This window comes from Carcharhinus amblyrhynchos, chromosome 2, assembly GCF_965287045.1.
Source record: "Carcharhinus amblyrhynchos chromosome 2, sCarAmb.v2.hapA, whole genome shotgun sequence".
Lineage (NCBI taxonomy): Eukaryota > Metazoa > Chordata > Chondrichthyes > Carcharhiniformes > Carcharhinidae > Carcharhinus > Carcharhinus amblyrhynchos.
In genome coordinates, this window is record NC_137325.1 from 83,064,079 (window position 1) to 83,088,400 (window position 24,322).

The following is a 24,322-nucleotide window of genomic DNA, read 5'->3' on the forward strand; positions in this document are numbered from 1 at the left end:
AGTTGAGACCCCAGCACTGATCCCTGCGGCACTCCACTAGTCACCATCTGCCAACCAGAATAGCATCCATTGATTCCAACTCTCTGCTTCCTATTAGACAACCAATCCTCTATCCACGAGAACACCTTACCCCCAACTCCATGCACCCTAACCTTTTGCAGCAACCTTTTGTGAGGCACCTTATCAAACGCCTTTTGGAAATCTAAAAACACCACATCCACCGGTTCCCCTCTGTCTACCGCACTAGTCACATCCTCATAGAAATCCAATAAATTCATTAGACACGACTTCCCCTTCACAAATCTGTGCTGCCTCTACTTGATCAAACCGTTCTTTTCTCAGTGTCTCGCTATTTCTTCTTTGATGACGGATTCTAGCATTTTTCCAACTACAGACATTAAACTAACCGGCCTATAATTCCCTGCCTTTTGTCTGCTACCTTTTTTTAAACAGCGGCATAACATTAGCCATTTTCCAGTCTTCCGGCACTTCCCCAGAGTCCAGCAAATTTTGATAAATAATTACTAAGGCATCTGCTATCACCTCTGCCATTTCTTTCAGAACCCTCGGATACATTCCATCCGGTCCGGACTTGTCTACCTTCAGTCCCATTAGTCTATCAAGCACTACCTCTCTAGCGACAATAAGTGCATTAAGGACCTCATCTCCTACCACCCTTCTATCTTCAATATTCGGTAAGCTATTTGTGTCCTCCTCTGTGAAGACTAACACAAAAAACTTATTTAAAAAGCCTCAGCCGTTTCCTCGTCACCCACTGCTAAATCCACCCCCCCCCCCCCCCCCCCCCGCCTTGTCCTCCAAGGGTCCAACATTCACTCTAGCCAGTCTCCTCCTCTTTATATATTTGTAAAAACTTTTACTATCATTTTTTATATTTAGAGCTAGTTTAGCTTCATACTCTATTTTTCCTTTCTTTATCGCTTTCTTAGTCATTCTTTGTTGTTTAAATCTTTCCCAATCTTCTAATTGCCAACTATTTTTAGCCACTCTGAACACATCAGCTTTTAATTTAATACTCTCCTTTATTTCCTTTGATAACCACGGCTGGTTATCCCTTCTCCTACAGTCCTTCTTTACCATCGGAATATATTTCTGCCAAGTACCGAAAAAGATCTCCTTAAAAATCCTCCACTGTTCCTCAGCCGTTCTACCAACCAATCTGTGCCCCCAATCTACATTCGCCAATTCCGCCCTCATCTTAGGAACAGGATCCAAAATGAAGAATGTAACTGACATTTGTTAAGAGTTAAAGGCAAAGCTAGGGAGCCAATAATTCATTTCACAACAAAGTTGCTGCTCTTCAGTAAAAGCCGATACTAGAAACAAAACACATGTCTGAACGCTTTCTATGAAAGTTACACTTAAATTTGTGACCGAAGGTCAATAAACATGTAATTATGGACAGTCTATTACTTCTTTATACCAACTTTGGAAATAATTAAACAAATTGGGAGGAAGTTGAATATTTGCTGAGCTCAACCGTCTTGGTCTAATAAACAAGAATGCTAATTATTACATTTCTTGTAATTTTTATGTAAATGTTACATTGCATTGTTACTGATCCATTGGCCCTAACTTCCTCAGAGTGGCAATAAACAGCAATTGCCACTCTGTGGCAACTCAGCTTTACCAGAATTCCAAAGCTCCCTTCACACCTGACCTTCATCACATGGGCTGGGTGAAACAGGACCGGTGAAGCAGCTCTGGGGCTCCAGCACTAAGGTGTAAATGAAACGCAGCATGAAAGAGGAACTTCTTTCTTGCAGCACTAGCATGGAGAGACTTTAGAGATTGTTGTAGGGAGTCCTCGGGGATGTCGGGAATGTACCATGGCTTGGTCTGTGTGTCTAAAATAATTACTCTGAATTAGAAGTGTTTTCTTTTCCTTCCTAACCCTTTCAGAGTAACTGAGGATAAAACTGGCAGAGCCATCCAGTTGGTGTTTAAATCACTGTCCGAACGTTCCCAGCACAGCACAATTGTCCAGGGAGAAATTAGTCCTTCTGGACAACTGCCAGGTAAACCCTTACATGGAAACTTCCTAAAGATCAGAACACTGAATACAGGAGCTGGGTCATCTTGTTAAAGTTGTACAAGACATTGGCAAGGCCACATTTGGAAAACTGTGTACAATTCTGGTCACCCTATTATAGAAAGGATGTTATTAAACTAGAAAGAGTGTAAAAACGATTTACTTGAATGCTACCAGGACTTGATGGATCGAGTTATAAGGAGGCTGAATAGACTGGGACTTTTTTCTCTGCAGCGTAGGAGGCTGAGGGGTGACCTTAAAGAGGTCTAGAAAATAATGAGGGGCATAGACAAGGCAGATCGTCAATATCTTTTCCCAAGGATAAGGGAGACTAAAACTAGAGGGCATAGGTTTACGGTGAGAGGGCAGAGCTACAAAAGTGTCCAGAGGGGCAATTTTTTCACACAGAGGGTGGAGAGTGTCTGCAACAAGATGCCAGAGGTAGTAGTAGAGGTGGGTACAATTTTATCTTTTAAAAAGCATTTAGTTACATGGGTATGATGGGTATAGAGGGATATGGGCCAAATGCAGGCAATTGGGTCACCCAATTAGTTCAGGGATTTAAAAGAAGACGAAATGCTCAAGTTGGGTCGAAGGGCCTGTTTCCATGTTGTAAGCCTCTATGACTCTACATTCTGCAGCCCATAACTGGGATACCTGTTAAATGGTCAGGTCAGTTCCAGCACAACTGAAGCAACAGCAGTAAAATGCTCCAATTCACATTCCCTGCTCTAATGTTGCCTTTGATTTTCTGTTTTGTTTAACTGTATCGCACACATGTAGCTCCTTAGAACTGTGCCTTCTCTTAATCTCCTCTCTGCTGTGGCTCTCCTTTGTTTGTTGCTATTCGATTTTTGTATGTTAACTTCCTTCTTACTGGTACTGCTTCCAAATCAAAGGTTATACGGATCAGTATTTCTTCTTATTCAAGAAAATTATACTTGATGCAAACTCTTAAAATTCCCCTTCAAACATTTTTTAAACCACAAAGTCCATTGACATGTTTGAAAGATTACAATTTTTCCCTTACTGTACTGCTTCTAAACCAAAGGCCTTCACAATTGCTAAATGTGATTCTCTCAATCTAGTTAGTGGACCAGTGCTCCTTTAAAGTCATAAGGCCAGTTTATCCCCTAAATCAGGTCTGTAAAGATATTAAAGGGATAGTATAGGATCAATTGTCCAGAAATAAAACATTCCAAAATGCCTTGCAGGAGCTTTATAAAAAAAGTGTGCCACCACATCATGACGAAACGCCTTTTGAGTCAACAACCACTGCCAATATCAAAACCAGAATAGAATTCCAAATAAAAGGAAAGCACACTGATTAGGAATTCAAGATAAAACAATGATAACCAAAGAACAAGTTCAAAACTTTCTCATTTGTCTAAATGTGTGAGCTTTTCAATTAGATTCTTATCTTTCAATCCCGCCAACAAATCCAATATTCAACATTTAGTGCATATAAAACAGAGTACCATTATAACATTAACCAGAAAACTTCATTCTCAATTCAATTTGAATAAAGCTTTATATAGATGCTTTCATCCATATTAGATCTAGTGCTTTCCAGACCAGTCAAAAAGAAATGATAGCATTTAGCGACATGGAATAGAATATATAAACACGTCACAATAATTAACAGCAACAGTGAAGGAACAACAACAGGAGTTTCAGGTATCCAAATAGATCGGAATTCCTTCAGATTCGATCCTAATGATCCACAATCTATCACTGCCCATGTACTACAGATATCAATAGCTAAGTGCAACCCACAAGTGCTACGATTAGTCAATTTAGAACACTCTACACATTATAGGATATGGGGAAAAGTCAGGGAAACAGGTTCAGAGTCAACTGCTCCAAAAGATCTAAGACCACCGTATGTACTGAAAATTCTGTGACTCTCATCATCCAGGCCATTTCTATACATTATCAATACTTAAACAGTAAATTACTTTAAACTCTCCACTGTTTATTTCTTGCATTTTGTATTAAGACTGATTTCCAAAGTTAGATATAAAAGAAACAACAGCCTGTCCATAATGAACAAATTAATTGATCTATCAATCAGTTCATACTTTAAAACATAACTAGGAGCAGGCAGAGGCAGTTTAGCTTCTCAGCTTTGCTCCTCCATTTATTTACTATAAGCAGCCTCAACTCGGCCTCCCTGCCCATTCACCGTAGTCCTTCAAATCCTTATTAATTAAGCCTGTCCACCTCTTCCTTCAGCAAAAATGTTAAAATATTTTTAAATTTGTGCAAATCTATTTCACTCTATACCTATCTCTACAATATTTAAATGTGATTCTCCAAAGAATTTCTATTGGCTGACTTTCTGTTGAGCCAATGTGTTGCTCAATGTTTTTTCAGTCGTTACAATGGTAACGACTGAAAAAAAACATCAAAAAGTCTCAATGTGAATTACAGGCTTACTGGTAAAACATATAAAACGGATTAATATGAACACAATGTATGCAAAGAACTTGAGGATTACTTAAATAATACATTGTTCTGGCCTTGGCGCAGTGATAGCACTCTCATCCTAGTGAGATGGCTATGGTTCAAGTCTTGCTCCAGACATTAAGCACATATGCCAAACTGACTTAAGTGCAGTAAAAATGGATTGCTGCACCTCAGAGCTCCCAATCTACAGCTCAGACGTAAGTCAAATTGCTATTTCCCTTTTCAAATGGATTTAAAAATCCAATGGTATCATTTGAATAAGGGTGGGGATATTCACTGCTACCCTATCCAATACTGAACAATAAACCAATACCTACTAAAGCAAATTATCTGGTCATCTCATTGCTGTTTGGGAGAACTCGCCGTCTCTCAAACACCCGGTCATACAGCACTCTGCTGCACCATAGAACATAGAACATACCAGTGCAGAACAGGCCCTTCAGCCCACGATGTTGCGCTGACCAGTTACAAAACAATGACCCACTAACCTAAACCAATCCCTTCTCGTCCATAAACCTATCCACGGATCTCTTAAACGCCCCCAAACTAGGCGCATTTACAACTGCAGCAGGCAGGGCATTCCAATCCCTCACCACCCTCTGGGTAAAGAACCTACCCCTGACATCCGTCCTATAACTACCACCCCTTAATTTAAAGCCATGCCCCCTCGTGCTAGATTTCTCCATCAGAGGAAAAAGGCTATCACTATCCACCCTATCTAAACCTCTAATCATCTTATATGTTTCAATAAGATCCCCTCTTAGCCGCCTTCTTTCCAGCGAAAACAACCCCAAATCCCTCAGCCTCTCCTCATAGGACCTCCCCTCCATACCAGGCAACATCCTGGTAAACCTCCTCTGCACCCTCTCCAAAGCCTCCACATCCTTCCTATAATGTGGGGACCAGAACTGCACACAGTACTCCAAGTGCGGCCGCACCAGAGTTGTGTACAGTTGCAACATGACGCTGCGACTCCTAAATTCAATCCCCCTACCAATAAACGCCAAGACACCGTATGCCTTCTTAACAACCTTATCTACTTGACTCCCAACTTTCAGGGATCTATGTACACATACACCTAGATCCCTCTGCTCATCCACACTATTCAAAGTCCTCCCGTTAGCCCTATACTCGACACATCTGTTATTCCTACCAAAGTGAATTACCTCACACTTCTCCGCATTAAACTCCATCCGCCACCTCTCGGCCCAGCTCTGCAACCTGTCTAAGTCTTCCTGCAAACTATGACACCCTTCATCACTATCTACCACACCTCCAACTTTGGTGTCATCAGCAAACTTACTAATCCACCCAACTATACCCTCATCCAGATCATTAATAAAAATTACAAACAGCAGTGGCCCCAAAACAGATCCCTGAGGCACACCACTCGAAACCGAACTCCATGATGAATATTTACCATCAACCACCACCCTCTGTCTCCTATCCGCTAGCCAATTCCTGATCCAATTCCCTAGATCACCCCCAATCCCATACATCTGCATTTTCTGCAGAAGCCTACCATGGTGAACCTTATCAAACGCCTTACTAAAATCCATATACACCACGTCCACTGCCTTACCCCCATCCACCTCTTTGGTCACTTTCTCAAAAAACTCAATAAGGTTAGTAAGGCACGACCTACCCGCCACAAAACCATGCTGACTATCTCCAATCAATTCTTTACTCTCCAAATAACTATAAATCCTATCCCGAATAATTTTTTCTAAAACCTTGCCCACAACAGAAGTGAGACTCACCGGTCTATAATTCCCGGGGAAGTCTCTGTTCCCCTTCTTAAACAATGGGACAACATTCGCTAACCTCCAATCTTCCAGTACTATACCAGAGGCCAACGACGACCTGAAGATCAGAGCCAGAGGCTCTGCAATCACTTCTCTTGCCTCCCAGAGAATCCTGGGGTAAATCCCATCCGGACCAGGGGACTTATCTATTTTTAGACCCTCAAGAATATCTAGCACATCCTCCTGATCAACTGCAACACTGTCAATTCTACTCCCCTGCAATCCAGTGTCCTCCTCAGCTATATCCATGTCCCCCTGCGTGAACACCGAAGAGAAATATTGGTTCAATGCCTCTCCAATCTCCTCCGGTTCCACACATAACTTCCCTCTGCTGTCTATAACTGGCCCTAATCTTGCCCTAACCAACCTTCTGTTCTTGACATACCTATAGAACGCCTTAGGATTCTCCTTAACCCTATCAGCCAAAGTCTTCTCATGTCCTCTTTTAGCCCTTCTTAGCTCACTCTTCAACTCCCTCCTAGCCAATCTAAAGTTTTCTAGTGCACTACCCGAGCCCTCACGTCTCATCCGAACATAAGCCTCCTTTTTCCTCTTAACCAACGAAAAAACTTTTTTGGTGCACCACAGTTCCCTAGCCCTACCAATTCCTCCTTGCCTGACAGGGACATGCCTATCACGGACTCGCAGTAGCTGCTCCTTGAAAAAACTCCACATTTCAGACGTTCCCAGTCCCTGTAATCTCCTAGTCCAACCTATGCTTCCTAATTCTCTCCTAATAGCCTCATAATTACCCTTCCCCCAGCTAAAACCACTAGCCCGAGGTTCATTCCTATCCCTTTCCATCACTAAGGCCACCAAGTCCCATTCACCCATCATCTAAATGCTAGCTAATTAACACTGGATTCTGGCTGAACAACATCTCAGCTTAAAAATTCTCATTCCAGTTGTAAAACGTCTTTGGATAAAAGCAAACTACTGCGGATGCTGGAATCTGAAACCAAAAGACAAAACGCTGGAAAATCTCAGTAGGTCTGGCAGCATCTACAAGGAGAGAAAAAAGGTGGCGTTTCGAATCCAGATGACCCTTTGTCAAAGCTATTTTCCTCGTTACAGATGCTGAGATTTTCCAGCATTTTCTCTTTTGGTGTAAAATGTCTCTATTATCTCATCCGTACTTACGTTTCTAATCTCCTCCAGCCCAACAACGCTCCAAGATATACACGTTCCTTTAATTCTGACCTGTCTGCCCAGCTCATAAACACTAGAATTTCCTCTTTAAAGCTACTCTCCTGTCGATCTGTCTCTCCTTCTTTAAGCTGCTCCTTACAGGTTACTGACAGTCAATCATATTATCTCCTTACGTGGCTCAGTAATTCTCCGGCGAAACACTTTGTGACATTCCCCCATGTATGTAGGGGCAAGTGTTGGATAAATGTAAGGTATCACCATGGAGTTAGTTGTGTGGATTCACACTGAGCCCCATGCCCTCCCTTCACTCACAGTGGGTTCCACCTCTCAGGCAGGCGGCGGCGCAGGGATATCCTGTCGCTCACATAGGTGTTAATCTGATGTTTTCTGATGCTCTCCTCCTCCTTCCTCTTCTCTTCGCCCTGCAGGTGGAGGTGCACCGCTCTGCCCAGCTCGCCCAGCGCATTCACATCCAGCGGCGGTTTCTCATACACGGCTCTGCCTAAGTGCTCCCCCTGGGCCTGGCTCTGGGAGTCGGAGCCGCCCGCAGCTCCCGCAGTCTGGCCCCGGCGCTCCGTCTGCAGCAGCGCTTCCTGCTGCTGCTGCTGCTGCCCGCTCCGGATCAGGATCACGAAGCCCAGGGCGATCATCCCGCAGCACAGCAGCAGGAGCGGCCTGGAGCGCCGCCGCCTGCCCAGCATCATCTCCCCGGGGGAGGGAGTCAAACCCCAAGCATCCGGCACTCAGAGGCGGGAGAAGCCGGCCGGCCGCAGTCACTGGGCTCGGAGGGGGAATCTCACCGCTCTGACTCTCACTCCAGCTCCGGACCCGCCGAAACCGCTCCTCAAACTTTGTTCAGGAACATTCCTCCCGGAAGTGTGCTCACAAAGTGGGCGGGGCCAGCAGCGGAAACGGGCCGAATGTTGAGCCGTTTCCCCGGAGACGGGGAGGTCCACGTGCCAGAGGGAGGAATTGCAGAGATAGAAGAGTAAGAAGAAGCCTCACCGCACCAGGTTAAAGTCCAACAGGCTTGACTCACGTTGATGAGGGAGCAGCGCACCGAAAACCACATAAACCTGTTAGACTTTAACCGGGTTGGTGAGACTGATTACTGAGCCCGCCCCAGCCCAACACCGGCTCGGGATAGGGAGATTACTGAAATAGGGAGGGGAGACTACTGTAATAGGGAAATTATAGGGAGACAGAGGAAAGAGGCCAAGGGTAGGGTGAGATTACAGTAATAGGAAAGGGGCATTACAGGGCGAGAGAGGAGGGAAGGCTGGGATAGGGAGGGGAAATTCAAGGTTAGCAAGCGTACAGGGATAGGGAAGTGAGATTAGAGGGATGGGGAGAGACATTGCAGGAATAAGGAAGGGAGATTACAATGATGGGGAGGACAAGGATACAGAGACCAAGAATGTGAAGGAGAGATTTCAGGGATATGGAGGATTGGTTACAGGAACAGGGATGGGAGATTACAGGGATAAAGAGGGGCGAGGCCAGTAATAGTGAGGGGAGAGGCCAGGGAGGTATTTGAAAACAAACATAAGTATTTCAAAATCAAGGCATTGGTTAAAACGGAGTTTACGTAGGCCCATAAACACAGTGATGAGGGAAGAACAAGACATGTTACAAGTTAAGCCTCAGATGAGTTTAGAGTAAAAGAAGGATTAGGGCTAATTAGGGACCAAAAAGGTCATTTACACATGGAGGCAGCAAGCACAGCTTAGTTTGTAATGAATACTTTACATCTCTTTACTAAGAAAGAAGATGTGATGTGAAGATGTCGGCATTGGACTGGGGTGGACACTATAAGGAGTCTCACAACACCAGGTTAAACTCTAACGGGTTTATTTGGAATCACAAGCTTTTAGACCGCTGCTCTTCATCTCACCTGATGAAGGAACAGCACTCCGGAAGCTCATGATACCAAATAAACCTGTTAGAGTTTAACCTGGTGTTGTGAGACTCCTTACTAAAAAAGATGCCATGGCAAAAGAGGAACTAATTAATACACTAGAAGAGTTTAAAATTATTGAGGAGGTATGAGCCCAGGAACTACAGGCAATCATTTTAACTTTGGCAGAGGGGAAATTTCGAGAAACAATAAATGGGTTGAAATTAATTGTCATAGGGACAAATACAGTTGATGAAGGAAAGCCAGTATGGGTTTCTTAAGGGAATATCATGTTCAAGTAACTTGCTGGAGTTTTTTGAAATGTAATATAGAGAGTTGAAGTGGACAATACAGTTAACGTAGTGTACATGGACTTCCAAAAGCCACTTGATGCAGTGCTGCAAAACAGACTTTTAAGCAAATTTATAATTCATGCAATAAAGGTGTCAGCAGTAAGATGGATACAAAATTGCCTGAGTAACAGGAGTATTGGATACTTTTCAGGATGGAAAAAGGTTTGTAATGGGGTTCCCCAAGAAACAGTATCAAGACCCTTGTTTTTCCAAATATATACATGAATGACCTGTCATAGACCTTCCGTGATTCTAAAGAGGGTATGAGAGGAGCTAGGCAAGCAACAAGAGATAGAAATGTTTCAGAACAAGGACCGGGGAGGTGGGGGGGGGGGGGGGGGGGAGCGGGGGAGGGGGAGGGAGGAATGGAGGGGGGACGAGGAGGGGGGGAACGGGGAGGGGAAGGGGAGGGGGGTGAGGAGGGAGGGGGTGAGGAGAAGGAGGGAGGGGGCGAGGAGGACGAGGGAGGGGGTGAGGGGGGAGGGTAAAGGGGAGGGGGGTGAGGAGGAGGGGGGAGGGGAGAGTGGGAGGAGGGGGTAGTGGGGGGGGGGGTAGTGGGGGGACGGGAGTTGGGGGGGGGAATCTTTTGGGTCAAACCAAGTAAACAAACTCAAATTACATTAGGACAAAGTAAAAGGGGCGGCTCCCCACAAGGAAGGGGAACAGCCCGAACAGAAACAAAAAGTACAAAGGAAACTTAAGACACATCAAATCAAAATGTGATTGTCGGGGTCTATAACGCACCTCAGCCCCTGTGGTGCCCAATGGGCACAGAAGGCGTCGACTGTGCCTGCGGGCACCGTGTGCTCCCTCTCCAGGGACACCTGGCCGCGAACATAGCCGCGGTAGAGGGGCAGACAGTCAGGACGGACGGCCCCCCCGGTCGCCCGCTGCCTGGACCTATTGATGGCGCCTCTCGCCAGGCCCAGGAGCAGGTTCACGAGGAGATCGGATCGGGAAGCATTAGATGAGAATTGAAGTTCAGGAGCTTCTCAGACTTATTGTTGAAGATTAGGATGGAAGAGACAGGATAGTGTGGCCTAAGAAAATAACTTGCTGTAGAGGAAAGAAGCCAGGGGTGATCAATGCATCCCAGGATGCTACTGAAATAGTGAAGTTTTAACAGATGAGAACAGCATCCAAAGTTATGTGGTCCGGCTAGATCTGGCAGTCGATGGCTCAACCTCCATTCTTTTTGTCAAATCTGCAATATTTGGCCCTTAAGGGACTAATTGTGAAAATACATTCACAAGGAGTTCATTACACTTCTTGTGCCATTGCTCCACATGCTACATAAGAACCTAAGAAATAGGAGCAGGAGTAGGCCATCTAGCCCTTCGAGCCTGCCCCACCATTCAATAAGATCATGGCTGATCTGTAGTGGCTCAGTTCCACTTTCCCGCTTTCTCCTCATAACCCTTAATTCCCTTGCCTACCAAAAACCTATCTACCCGTGTCTTAAATATATTTAGCGAGGTAGCCTCCACCACTTCAACGGGCAGAGAATTCCAGAGATTCACCACCCTTTGAGTGAAGAAGTTCCTCGTCAACTCCGTTCTAAACTGCTGCCCCCTTATCTTGAGGCTGTGCCCTCTAGTCCTGCTGTCCTTTCTGAGCGGGAAGAATCTCTCCACCTCTACTCTATCCATCCCCTTCATTATCTTATACATCTCCCCTTATAAGATCCCCCCTCATCCTCCTAAACTCCAACGAGTACAGACCCAGTCTATTCAGCCTCTCTTCATAGTCCAACCCCCTCATCTCCAGTATCAGCCTACTGAACTTCCTCTGCACTCCCTCCAAGGCCAAAATATCCTTGCACAAGTGCGGCGACCAAAACTGCACACAGTACTCCAGCTGCGGCCTCACTAGCACCCTGTACAGTCGCAGCAAGACCCCCCTGCTTTTATATTCTCTCCCCCTCGCTATAAAGGCCAGCATCCCATTTGCCTTCTTGATCACCTGCTGCACCTGCAGACTGGGTTTTTGCGACTCATGCACAAGGACCCCCAGGACCCACTGCACTGTAGCATGCTGCAGCTTTTCGCCCTTTAAATAGTAATGCCTCCTACTATTATTCCCGCCAAAGTGGATAACCTCACACTTGCTAACATTGTACTCCATCTGCCAGGTCCTCGCCCACTCGCTCAACCTATCTAGATCCCTCTGCAGACTTTCCACACCCTCCGCACAATTTGCTTTTCTACTTATCTTCGTGTCATCAGCAAATTTCAACACCCTACACTCAGCCCCCTCCTCCAGATCATCTATATAAATGGTAAATAGTTGAGGCCCCAGCACCGATCCCTGCAGCACTCCACTAGTCACCAACCGCCAATCAGAATAGCACCCATTGATACCAACTCTCTGCCTCCTATTAGACAACCAATCCTCTATCCACGCTAACACCTTACCACAACTCCATGCCCTCTAACCTTCTGAAGCAACCTTTTGTGCGGCACCTTATCAAACGCCTTCTGAAAATCGAGAAACACCACATCCACCGGTTCCCCTCTGTCTACCACACTAGTCACATCCTCATAGAATTCCAATAAATTTGTCAGACACGGCTTCCCCTTAACGAATCCGTGCTGCGTCTGCTCTATCAAACAATTCTTCTCAAGGTGCCTCGCTATTTCTTCTTTGATGATGGATTCAAGCATTTTTCCTACAACAGATGTTAAACTAACCAGCCTATAATTCCCTGCCTTTTGCCTGCTACCATTTTTAAACAGCGGCGTAACATTAGCCGTTTTCCAATCTTCTGGCACTTCCCCGGAATCCAGCAAAGCTTGGTAAATAATCACTAAGGCATCTACAATTACCTCTGCCATTTCCTTCAGAACCCTGGGATGCATTCCATCCGCTTCTGGGGACTTGTCCACCATCAGTCCCACTAGTCGATCAAGCACTACCTCTCTAGTGACAGTAATCGCATCAGGCCCTCAACTCCTACCATCCTTCTATCTTCAATACCCAGCAAACTATTCGCGTCCTCCTCCGTGATGACCGAAGCAAAAAACTTATTTAAGGCCTCAGCCATTTCCTCATCCCCCACCACTAAATCCCCCCTCTCATCCTCTAAGGGTCCAACATTCACTCTAGCCAGCCTCCTCTTCTTTATATATTTGTAAAAACTTTTACTGTCCTTTTTAGTGCTAGTTTAGCTTCATAGTCTATCCTTCTCTCTTTATCAACTTCTTAGTCAATCTTTGTTGATGTTTAAACCTCTCCCAATCTTCTAATCGCCCACTACTTTTAGCCACTCTAAACGCATCAGCTTTTAATTTAATACTCTCCTTTATTTCCTTCGATAACCACGGCTGATTATCCCTTCTCCTACGTTCCTTCTTTACCATTGGAATAAATTTCTGCTGAGCACCGAAAAAGATCTCCTTAAATATCCTCCAGTGTTCCTCAGCAATCCTACCAACCAGCCTGCACCCCCAATCTACATTTGCCAATTCCTCTCTCATCCTATCATACTCCCCTCTGTTCAAACAGAGGACACAGGTCCTGCTCCACTCCCTCTGTAGTTTGAGGTCCTTCTGGTCCTACACGACCTTAGTTGGTCTTATATCTAATTCCCTTTACTATTGAACATGCTTCCATCCCCTTTCAGACACTGCATTCCAGTCATAACTTGGCAAAAGAACCAGATGGGAGATGCCCAAGTACTTCAAATCTGTGTCTTAGATCAATAGAAACAGTTTACTTCACTTAAAATTTTAATTTTGAACACCTCCATTCAATCTGTCATTAGCAAATGTCCCATTTCTGACCTTATGATGGAAGGATAATCATTGATAAGGCAACTGAAGATGGTCAGCTCTAGGATACTGTCCTGAGGAACTCATGATCTGACGTCCAGGAGCTGAGAAAATTGGCCCTAACAATAACGACTCATGATTCCAGTGGAGAGCTTTAGTCAGGATTACCATTTTTAGTTATACTAAATGCTGTCTTGGCTTCACTGTCATCTCATTTCATCTCTGTAATTCAGCCTCATTGCCCTGGTTTGAATAAACGCTGTAATGAGATCTGGAGCCGAGTACCCCTGACAGATCCCAAATGGACACCCACCATCATTCAATATTGGAAGTGGCAGGATTGCAGAGTTTTGATCTGATCTGTTGTCTGTAGGTGCATATAGCATGCTACTCCTGCTTAGCATATCAACAACAATTTGGCACCTTGTTTTAAGATACACCTAGTGCTGCCCTTGAAAATGCTCTTCGCATGTCTCATTTAGCCATTTCAGTTTACCGACTTGATAGTAATCTTCCTGGAGTGAAGGATAGATATTCCAGTTAATGAGGTTATAGATTGTGATGGTATACATTTCTGCTGCTGCACCATAACACATTATTGATGCCCAGTTTTGAGCTACTAGATCTGTTTTTAAAATCTATCCAGTTCAATGGTACTGCCACAATGGAGGGGGTCCTCAGTGTGAAGGTGAAACTTCTTCTCCACAAGGTTTGTATGGTAGTCACAATAATGTGGAGATGCCGGCGTTGGACTGGGATAAACACAGTGAGAAGTCAGAACTCTCCACTCACCTGACAAAGGGGCAAACCCCAAAAACTTGTAGGTTTACAATCAAATAAACTGGTTGGACTTTAACCTGGTGTTGTGAGACTTCTTACCAGTAGTCACTATGGCCAGTACTGTTAAGGACAGATGCAGCAGTGACAGATAGATTGGTGAGGATCCGCTCAAGTAAGATGTTCTCTTTGGATGGGTCATCATCTGACAGGCTAGTCTAGCAGATATGTCCTTCAGGATTCAGATTGCTTAGTCAGCAATAGTGCAACAAAGCCAACTGGTGATGAACATTGAAGTCCCTCATCCTGATTGCATTCTGTGCCCTTGCTACCCTCAGTGTTTCTTCCAAATGGTGACAAATATGAAGTAGTACTGATTCATCAGCTAAGGGAAAGTGGCAAGTGGTAATCAGTAACAGAATTCAATGTTCAATCTGACTTTATGAGATTAAAATGGAATCTAAAAATTTAACAGAGGCCATTCCTCCTGACCAGAAGCTATTGTGCTGCCAGTGTTCGCACTGATGGGCATGTTTACATTTTTTTAAAAAGTTATCACTTATACACTAATAAAACTAACAAATAATTCAGCTTTGTTTTTTATACTCATTTTCAATTATTTAAAATTAGATTATTGGGTGCATAGTCCACCACCTATGAGTCAAGTGCTTATTTTGTATAAGCCAAATTTTACTACTGCAATCAACTGCACTCATTCTTGAGGAATATTGTGTGAAGCAAACTTTATTTGTTTAAAATTACTTCTAAATATATCAGGTATGAGTGGTTTCAGATTGCTTTAAAAGGCAGTCACTTAATTTGTGATGTAATTGGAGTGCTTCACAGGCTCCTGCTTTAGATTTATTTTCTACTCTGTACCATCAACATCTCCTTCAATAAGTGTGTTGCTATTATTTTGAATCTGTATGCAAACCACATCTTTTTCTTTCTAACTCACAACCCCTAAAATATTCCAATTGTGCTGGCTCCGAGTTTTTTATTCAGTGACATGCAAATACGTTCGAGTGGAAAGTTGAGAAAATAAAACACTTCCCAAAACTGTTGCAATTTGTGTCCAAAAAGTGTTGATTGTATCCAAGGCAGAAATTTTACCCTAGCAAGTTTCCATCCCTAAAGGACAGGAACGAATTAGATGAGTTTTTACAACAATTCAACATCATTGAAACCATGATAGACATCAGTTTTTTATTAACTTTTTTTGGTAATTTTACAAACTGGATTCAAACTCACAAACTGTCATGGTGGAATCTGAAATAATCTCCAGATTATTAGTATCCAGTAACATAATGACTACTCTACAATGTGTCAAGATCAAACTTGCCCACTTCCTACATCCAACCACTTCCCGTGAATGAATGAATGACTAGAAAATAAAAGAAAAAGACCCAAATTTCCCTTTGGTTGTAGGAGTGCAATAGTGGCTTCAAGATCTCTAGCATAGCATTAATTTATAGATATTTACAGCACAGGAGGCCATTCGTGTTTAAAGATCTGACTGCACTAATCCGATTTTCTAGCACTTATTCCAAGCCCTGTAGGTTGCCCAAGCCGCAGCACAAATGAAAATCTACATACTTCTTAAAAGTTAGAGAATTTCTAACTCAACCACTGCTTCAGGCAATGAAAACGTTTCTCAATCCCCCTCCTAGCCTTTGACCTTAAATCTGTATCTTCTAGTTACTGATCCCTCTACCAATGGAACAATGTACCTTTCTATCCACCCTGTCTATGCGCCCCAATCTTATACAACTCTTTCAGGTCCCCTCACAACCTTTGCAGCTCCAGGAAAACAGCCCCAGCCTATTCAGTCATTCCTCATAGCTCAGACCCTCTAGCCCAGGTAGCATTTTGGTACATCTCCTCTGCACCCTCTTCCAGTGCAATCACATTCTTCTGCTAATGTTGTGACCAGAACTGCATGCTACATTCCAACTGTGGCTAAATCACTTTTTATACATTTCCTTTTCCTTGTTAGCCCTCTCCAAGTGCATTACCTCATGTTTTTCCAAGTTCAGTTCCATTTGTCACTGCTCTGGCCACCTTTCTAGTCCATTGATGTCTTCCTGCAGTCCACAGCTAGCCTTTCCACTATTTACCACCCCACCAATTTTTGTGTCTTCCATGAACTTCTTGATCATAGCCCCTACATTTAATTCCAAATCATTAACATATCCTGCAAATGCAAGGGCCCACTACAGAGCTCTGTGACCCCATTGGGAACAGACCTCCAATTACAGAAACATCTCTCTACATTACCATCTGCTTTCTGCCTCTCAGCCATTTTGAGATCCAATGTGCCACTTTGCCTTGAATTCCATGGGCCCTCACCTTTTTGAGCAGTCTGCCATGATGGACCTTATCAAAGCCTTTCTAAAGTCAATGCAGACATCAAGCGGCCTACATTGACTTTAGAAAGGCATTACCCTCATCAACACTCCCGATTACCACCTCAAAAAATGATTACATTTGTCAAACAAAACCTTCCCTTAACAAATTCGTGCTGATTATCCCTGATTAACATGAATCTAAGTTCAGATATATAATGTCCCTCAGAATTCTTTCCAGTAAACTTCCTCATCACTGGAGGTCAGACTGACCGGTCTTAATTTCCTCGTCTATCCCTCCTTTTTTAATAATGGGGCAGTTGTTAGCAGTTCCCCAGTCCTCTGGCATCTCACCAGCACCTGATATCTCCTCCCCTGCCTCCCTCAACAAGCTGGGATACATCTCATCCAGGCATGCAGATTTATCCACTTTAAGTATCAGCATAAAAACAGAACCAAACCTGGGAAACCTCCTGTTCCGTAGCACCAGATCATTGTGGAAAGGATGGAGCAGAGTGGGGGCATCCCGACAGAGAGATGGAGATGATTGTAGGCATGTATCCTACAGTCTAACACTCTGTGATGCCAATTTATTAATTCTGTTAATCGATTAAATATTCTCTATTCACATTAAATCAGCAAACAAGAACGAAATCATCAGATGATTTGTTCTGGTGCCTCACCTGAATCACAAAGCCTTGTGGTCCAAAGGTTTTACAAATTTCAGCAATGTTAAAGTGCAATGTGGAGCAAGACTACATGAACCAAATTGAAGCAGTGATTTTATACACATGTCAATAAAAACAAATTTCCAGCATCTGCAGTATTTTACTTTTGCATTCAGTAGTAAAACAAGAATTTGTTTCTTTCAAAACAATAATTTATTCATACAGAATTCTAAAAGACAGTCGATTATTTCCTGCATTCCTTTTATCGGCATAAGTCGTTCCATCCCTTTGTCCCTGCATTGTAAGCGCTTTACACACCACTTATCCCTTTCACCATTTGTATTTTATAATATGATCACTTGTATTTTAAACCACATTTCATAAATTCAGTAAAAATGTGACATGAAAAATTTCTCTTTACATTCTGAAACTGTGAATGGTTTCATTTGGTCTAGATTGAAGCCTGCAATCTTTTCTTCCCTTTTAAAAAATTATAGAAAAGCAAATCATGCAAGATTGTACAAATCACATAGCAACATGGATTCATTAAATTCAAAAAGCAGTTTGATTAGTTTCAGTTATCTAACACAAGGGGTTAGGAAGGGGTGGGAAAAGATCAAAAATCTATACGGAGAAACAATGAAAAAAAAATCACACAGAATGACTGACATTCAAAAATGGACAAAATCTTCATCAGTCCAGCCTCCTCTCCATCCCACCCAGTCACGATGTTTCACATCAATTTGTTAGGCACGATGGTGATACAACTTGAACTTCGCTTCAATGCGTTAAATATTAACTGTTCATTTAGCATTGATTTCCCTTTGACAGGTACATACATAAGTCAAAGAAGGTTTACTCTGGAAATTGAGAATAATCCTTTCTATTCAAAATGCCAGATTTGATTATTGTCCTGTGAATTGCAAATTCTCATTTCCACATCCATCCGTCCTTCAGCAGTGTGATAAGAAGTAATGCACTTGTTGGATTTAGGATGGAAAATCATTCCGTTCTGTAAATAAATAAATAAATAAATAATCAATCAGTTTCACCTATTATACATTTAAGTAGTAGATCAATAGCAAGCAGGCACAGACTCAGTATATATCTGTAGAAGAATGAAGAGGAAATCCAAAAAAACACTTTTCTCACATTGAGGTTGATTGGAATATGGAACATTTTACCCCAAAGACTCCTGAGAAAGAATCTTTAGCATCATTTGAACAGAATTAGATAATTAAAAAAGAAAGCAGATGAAAGAATGGAGAGATGCAGAGAAAAATACAATTAAGGTAGAAGGTTCCAAGCTAACCCCGGCAAAACTTCAAATAAACGTCTTCCGTGCTTGAATTTTGGATTCCATGCTCACAAAATGACACCAGAGAAAGACAAATCATTTTTTTGAAATTGAAATGTCAGTAAGTAGGACTGCACACCAGCAATAGAAATGAGCTTTTAAAAAACAAATGAAAGTGTCTTCTGCATGCTAGTAAATTTAAGATATAGTTACTATTCACCACCTCAAAAAAAAGTACTTCATTGTACTCACAGAATGTTTAGTTTTGGTTACATTCATCAAGCTGAGGGACACAAGGGCTGAAGAACTTATTTTTTTCTCACTTTTGGCACCCAGCACCAGTATCAAATTCTCCCTAAGTATAGCACAAAGTGAAGCTCCTTTACTGTACCTCAATAGGTAAATAGGGCATTTGTATGTATTGTTAAGATAATTGGATATATAAAAAATAAACATATAAGAAAAATGTTATTTTCTGTACAAAGTTTCAGCCAGACCACGCCAAGAATACAGTTTCCAATATGGTGAGTGATAAATCTTGGAACATGTTCAGAAGAGAATGAGGAGTTTAAATGGTTGAACATAAGAACATAAGAAATAGGAGCAGGAGTAGGCCATCTAGCCCTTCGAGCCTGCCCCGCCATTCAATAAGATCATGGCTGATCTGTCGTGGCTCAGTTCCACTTTCCCGCCCTCTCCCCATAACCCTTAATCCCCTCTCTTATCAAGAACCCATCAACCAGCTTCTTAAAAATATTTAGCGAGGCAGCCTCCACCACTTCAACGGGCAGAGAATTCCAGAGATTCACCACCCTTTGAGTGAAGAAGTTCCTCCTCAACTGAGAGGGAATCCAATTGACTTATTGAAAATGATAAAGATAGTTAATGAGGTAGACACAAAGCAACTATTTCCTCTGGTGACGAAAACAAAATAAGAGGGTTCAATCATAAAATGAGAGCTGGGTTGTTCAGGAGGAAACTCAAGAAGCATTTCTTTCTACATACAAGGTAGTGAAATGGCTCCTCACACCCAAAGGCTGCATGTTTGATCAATTGAAATGTTCACAATTGGCGTTGATAAGCTTTTGTAAGATAAATGCATTAAGAAATATAGAGGAAAGGTGGATAAATGGAGCAAGATGCAGATCAACCATGACATAATTCAGCCGGTTTGAGGGGTGGGAAATACCCTGCTCCTGTGCTTGCATACCTAGTTTAAGAGCTTCAGTTTCTCACTAGAACTCAAAGCTGGAAAAGCAAAGGTTTGAAAAGATACAATTACAGTATTTAAAATAATGAAAGGATTGGACACTTTTCACATACAAATTATTCAAGATAAGTAGAACAAGGAACACAGTATCAGATCTCTCAAAACATAACATTAGAAAGACTTGCTTCTCATTGCAGTTTGTTACCTACATATAGAACAATCATTGCCTTTCTACCAAGAAAAGAGGTGGCAGTATATGATATTGTCACTGGACTAGTAATCCAGAGACAATGTTCTAGGGACCTGGATTCAAATCCCACCACAGCAGATTGTGAAATTTGAAATTCAAAGTCTAATGACTACGACAAAATGTTGTTAAAAACCTATCAGGTTCACTAATATTCTTTCAGTGGGGAAATCTACCGACTAACCTGGACTGGTCTACATGAGTCCAGAGCCACAACAAAGTAGCTGACTCTGAAATGGCCTTACAAGTCATTCTGTTATATCATGTGGCCATGTTAGGAAATAGATATAGATTTAAATAATTTGTGTGTTTTTATGGGTAATAGTTTAGATTTTAGTGTCACAAGTCGGCTTACATCAGCATTGCAATGAAGTTACTGTGAAAATCCCCCAGTCGCCACACTCCGGTACACTGAGGGAGAACTTAGCAAGGCGAATGCACCTAATCTCGGAATAAGATATAGATTTAAATTTAAATTTACATTATTGTATTTGCATTTTAAGAAAAAGGTTCAGTTTAGTTTCACTTTTAAAAAGCCTGCATTTTTAATGAGGTTTTTACAACTCTAAAACAAAGGGTTATAAATAAAAAAACTAGGCTGTTGCCTAACAACCAGGGGCACACTCAGAAAAAAAACATGTTGAGGGCAGTTGGAACAAGATAATCCAGAAGGAAGTAACATTCCACAGAAACTGCTAGAATAGGCATGACAATACGCAGGGATAAAAAGCAAATTCCAGAAACTAAAGAAAGTAAGTTCCAGAAACCAAAGAGATAGGAGAAAGTTCCAAGAGCAGCTTCTGGTCAAAGGAACAAGAAACACGAGTCTGAAAAAGTGGTTCTGTTCAGTGAAGTTGAGTGTGAGGAACATAGAATTTCCAAACTAAAGATGGGACTGTAAGGTGCATATCTCGGTTCACAAAAAGCCAGAGATCCTAGCTGACCAGAAGGTTGGTTACTCCTTACTACAAGCCCCTGATGCAGTAGTCTTCAGTTGGCAGGTTGGGTATCTGAGAAAGTGTGTGTAAAGGAAGGTTGAATACAAATGGCATTTCAGGGCAGAGGAACATCAAAAGGGGCAGTTGAATCCATGAAGGTGGATGCTTGCTGAAGATATTCGAAAGAAAGCGCAATTTGGGAGAAGACTCCAAGGCCTGATCTTCAAGACTGGAGATGGGATACCCTCGTATGAAAGAGAGATCCAGTGAAACTAGTTGGCTCACAATGTGACAAGCATCTTACGGAATAACAGAAAGCCACAGAGGTGTTTTAGGTGGCATTTGTCACTTGGTTTCAGAGTGTGGTATGTCCAACCGTTTCCCCATTGGTTTACATAACTGTGTACTTACTGAAACATTACAGCATAAAACAGATTTTGTAACTTGTGTTAGCCTTACAAATCTGTACATATCTGTAAAGGTATAGTGTGAAGGATTTGCGTAAAAAAGGTCATATTTTCTTGTTTAATAACTTTTTTTTGTTAAATGTTCATCAGCAGACTCCTGTAATACTGTTAAGTAGCTGCCCTCCACATTTCTAAATAAATATTAAGGGATGTAATGAAATACTTGCCTGGGTGGGTGCAGCTCCAACACCACTCGAGAAACTTGACACCATCCAGGACAAAGCTTTTTTGGCACTCCATCCACTAACATTTACTCTCTCCATCACTGACATACAGTGATAATAGTGGCAGCAATGTGTATCATCTAAAAATGCACTGCAGAAGCTTCCAAACCCATGATCACTACCACCCAGAAGGGCAAGGGCAGCAGAAGCATGGGAACAGCACCACCTAGGAGTTCCCCTCCATGCAACATACTATCCTGACTTAGAAATACAACTGTCTCCCTAACAACATTGTGGGTGTACAACACATAGACTGCAGTTGTTCAAGGCAGCAGCTCACATCCGCCTTCTCAAAGGCTTTTAGGGATAGGCAATAAATGTCAGCCTAGCCACGAAGCCCAAAGTCCCTTCAATGAATAAATAAAAAATGAGAAAAGATCGCCAATTGTGCAGAAAATATCCTATATAAATGCAAGTTCATATTTTCTTTCCTATCACCTCCACATATAAAGCTGAGCTGCAAAAAAGCTCTACATTTTTGTACAAGAATATTCAAAACATAATGTTGCTCTTGCACACAGATGTCATTAGGGGATCTTTTTCTGAACTTAGTAACACTTTCCTATCCAACCTCCAACTTTTTTGGACACTCTTTTTGCTTTGGTTGAGCACCATTAACAAGGGATGTGCATTTCTCCCATCATTTAAGATAAACATTTCAACCTTCAGAGGACTGAATATAATGTAAACCCAAGATTTTTATTGATCATATAATTTGGCAACAGATGGGCCATTCCTCCTGCTCACGAAGCACACTGAGCTGGTTCAGTGCACTGCAAGGCAAAATAATGTGTGCCACAAATGTGTTCATGTATGAAATTGTCTTAGGCCAATTTTCAAGTACACTGCACTGTTCCAAGACAGAGAAAGAATGAAGAACAAAGAAAAGTACAGCACAGGAACAGGCCCTGCAGCCTTTCAAGCCTCTGCCGATCATGATGCCCGAACCAAACCAGAACAACCTTCTGCCACTGGGCCCCTTCAGTGCCATTCAATAAGATTACGAATGATCTGCTACCAACCTCAACCTCACATTCCTGCATAGCCCAATAAACTTTCACCCACTTGTTAATTAAGAAGATAATGAATCTTAAGTTCTGCCTTAAAAATATTCAGACTCTGCTTCTACTGTCTTTTGTGAAAGAGAGTCCCAAAGAGTCACCGTCCTGTGAAAGAAGATTCTCCTCATCTCTGTCCTAAACAAACAACCACATTTTTAAACAGTGACCCCTACTTCTAGATTCTCCCACTAAAGGAAACATCCGCTCCACATCCATCCAGTCAATACCCCTCTTGACCAAAACACAAAGTCCTGTCATCCTCTTGCTCTTCTAAATTCCAACAAATCATAGAAAAAAATCCTACCATGCAGGAGGCTGCTCTTTAGCTCATCAAGCCTACACTGACAACAATCCCACCTAGGCCCTATCCCCATAACCCATGTATTTGCCATTCTAATCCTCCCAATACTAAAAGGGGTAATTTAGCAACATCAATCCACCGAACTCACACATCTTTAGACTGTGGGAGGAAACCAGAGCACCCAGAGGAAACCCATACAGACATGTGGAGAATGTGCAAACTCCACACAGTCGCCTGAGGTTGGAATTGAACCCTGGTCCCTGGCGCTGTGAGGCATCAGCGCTAACACCGCGCCACATCTCTTTAACCTCTACTCATAAAGCAACCCACCCATTCCTCCTATTAACTCATCTCCCAACTCCCCAAGCCTATCCACTATTTACAAGGCATCAATCAGGAGTGTGACAGAATAGTCTCCATTTGCCTAAGTGCAACTTCAACATGATTCCAGGAAAAAAAAGCCCACTTAACTTCTGCCCCATCCACCACCATCTTAAAGATTAACTCCCACCAGTGGCAGTGGTTTGTGCCATCTACAAGGTGTACTGCAGCAATTAGATAAGCCTAATTCAACTGTACCTTCAAAATCCGTGGCACCTACTACGTAAAAAGACAAGGGCAGCAATTATATGTGAACACAACTACCTGCAAGCCACATACCAGCCTTACGTTACCATTTCTTCACTGTCTCTAGGTCAAAATCCTGGCCCTCCCTTCTTAACAGCACTGTGGGTGTACCTACACAAGGTGGACTGCAGCAGTTCAAGAAAAAGGGTCACTCCCACCTTCAAGGGCAATTACGGTTTAGCAACAAACGCTGGCCTTGTCAGTGATGCTCACATCGCATGAGCGAAAGAATTCGGAAAACAAAAGGTACAGTGTTCTATGTGTATGCGGATTTCTGTGCTTCTGTTTACCAGACTGGCTTCAGGGACCTTAAGAAAAGCCAAAACTAATGGCAAGAGTAATGTACAAAGATGCATTGATTCGGAAAGAGTGGGTATTAACCAACTGGACTGCAGGAATTAGATTTCAATTCTGGTTTTCCTCTTGATCTATTTTCTTTATAATTATGTTTTAATTACTTACCTGTTTAAATTCCCATATAATAGACTCTGGAACAGGAAGGTTATCCAATGGGCAATACGCCATTCCAACATAATTCTTTCCATCAGTCACTTCTGCACATAGTTCAGTCACAGAATTAAATCGAATTTCTCCTTTGGATGTATATTCAAAATACTGTTTTTAGAAAGAAAAAAATGAAGTATGAATATGTCCTGAACATAGT

At 42.5% G+C, this 24,322-nt stretch overlaps 2 protein-coding genes across 5 annotated transcripts in view; both read right to left on the reverse strand.

Moving 5' to 3' along the window:
• The window catches only part of galnt12 (UDP-N-acetyl-alpha-D-galactosamine:polypeptide N-acetylgalactosaminyltransferase 12), a 60,982-nt gene extending 52,652 nt beyond the window's left edge, over positions 1-8,330 (reverse strand). The window contains exon 1 of the mRNA XM_080208082.1: positions 7,789-8,330. Coding sequence (XP_080064208.1) covers positions 7,789-8,180 — 392 coding nt within the window. The 5' untranslated portion in view covers positions 8,181-8,330. The remainder of the gene's footprint in view (positions 1-7,788) is intronic.
• Positions 8,331-15,482: 7,152 nt separating this feature from the next.
• The window catches only part of poc1bl (POC1 centriolar protein homolog B (Chlamydomonas), like), a 43,716-nt gene continuing 34,876 nt past the window's right edge, over positions 15,483-24,322 (reverse strand). For all 4 annotated transcript variants that reach the window (XM_080208095.1, XM_080208104.1, XM_080208122.1 and 1 more), the window contains 2 exons: positions 24,121-24,273; positions 15,483-18,298 (listed from right to left, as the gene is read on the reverse strand). In XM_080208095.1, coding sequence (XP_080064221.1) covers positions 18,170-18,298; positions 24,121-24,273 — 282 coding nt within the window. In that variant the 3' untranslated portion in view covers positions 15,483-18,169. The remainder of the gene's footprint in view (positions 18,299-24,120; positions 24,274-24,322) is intronic.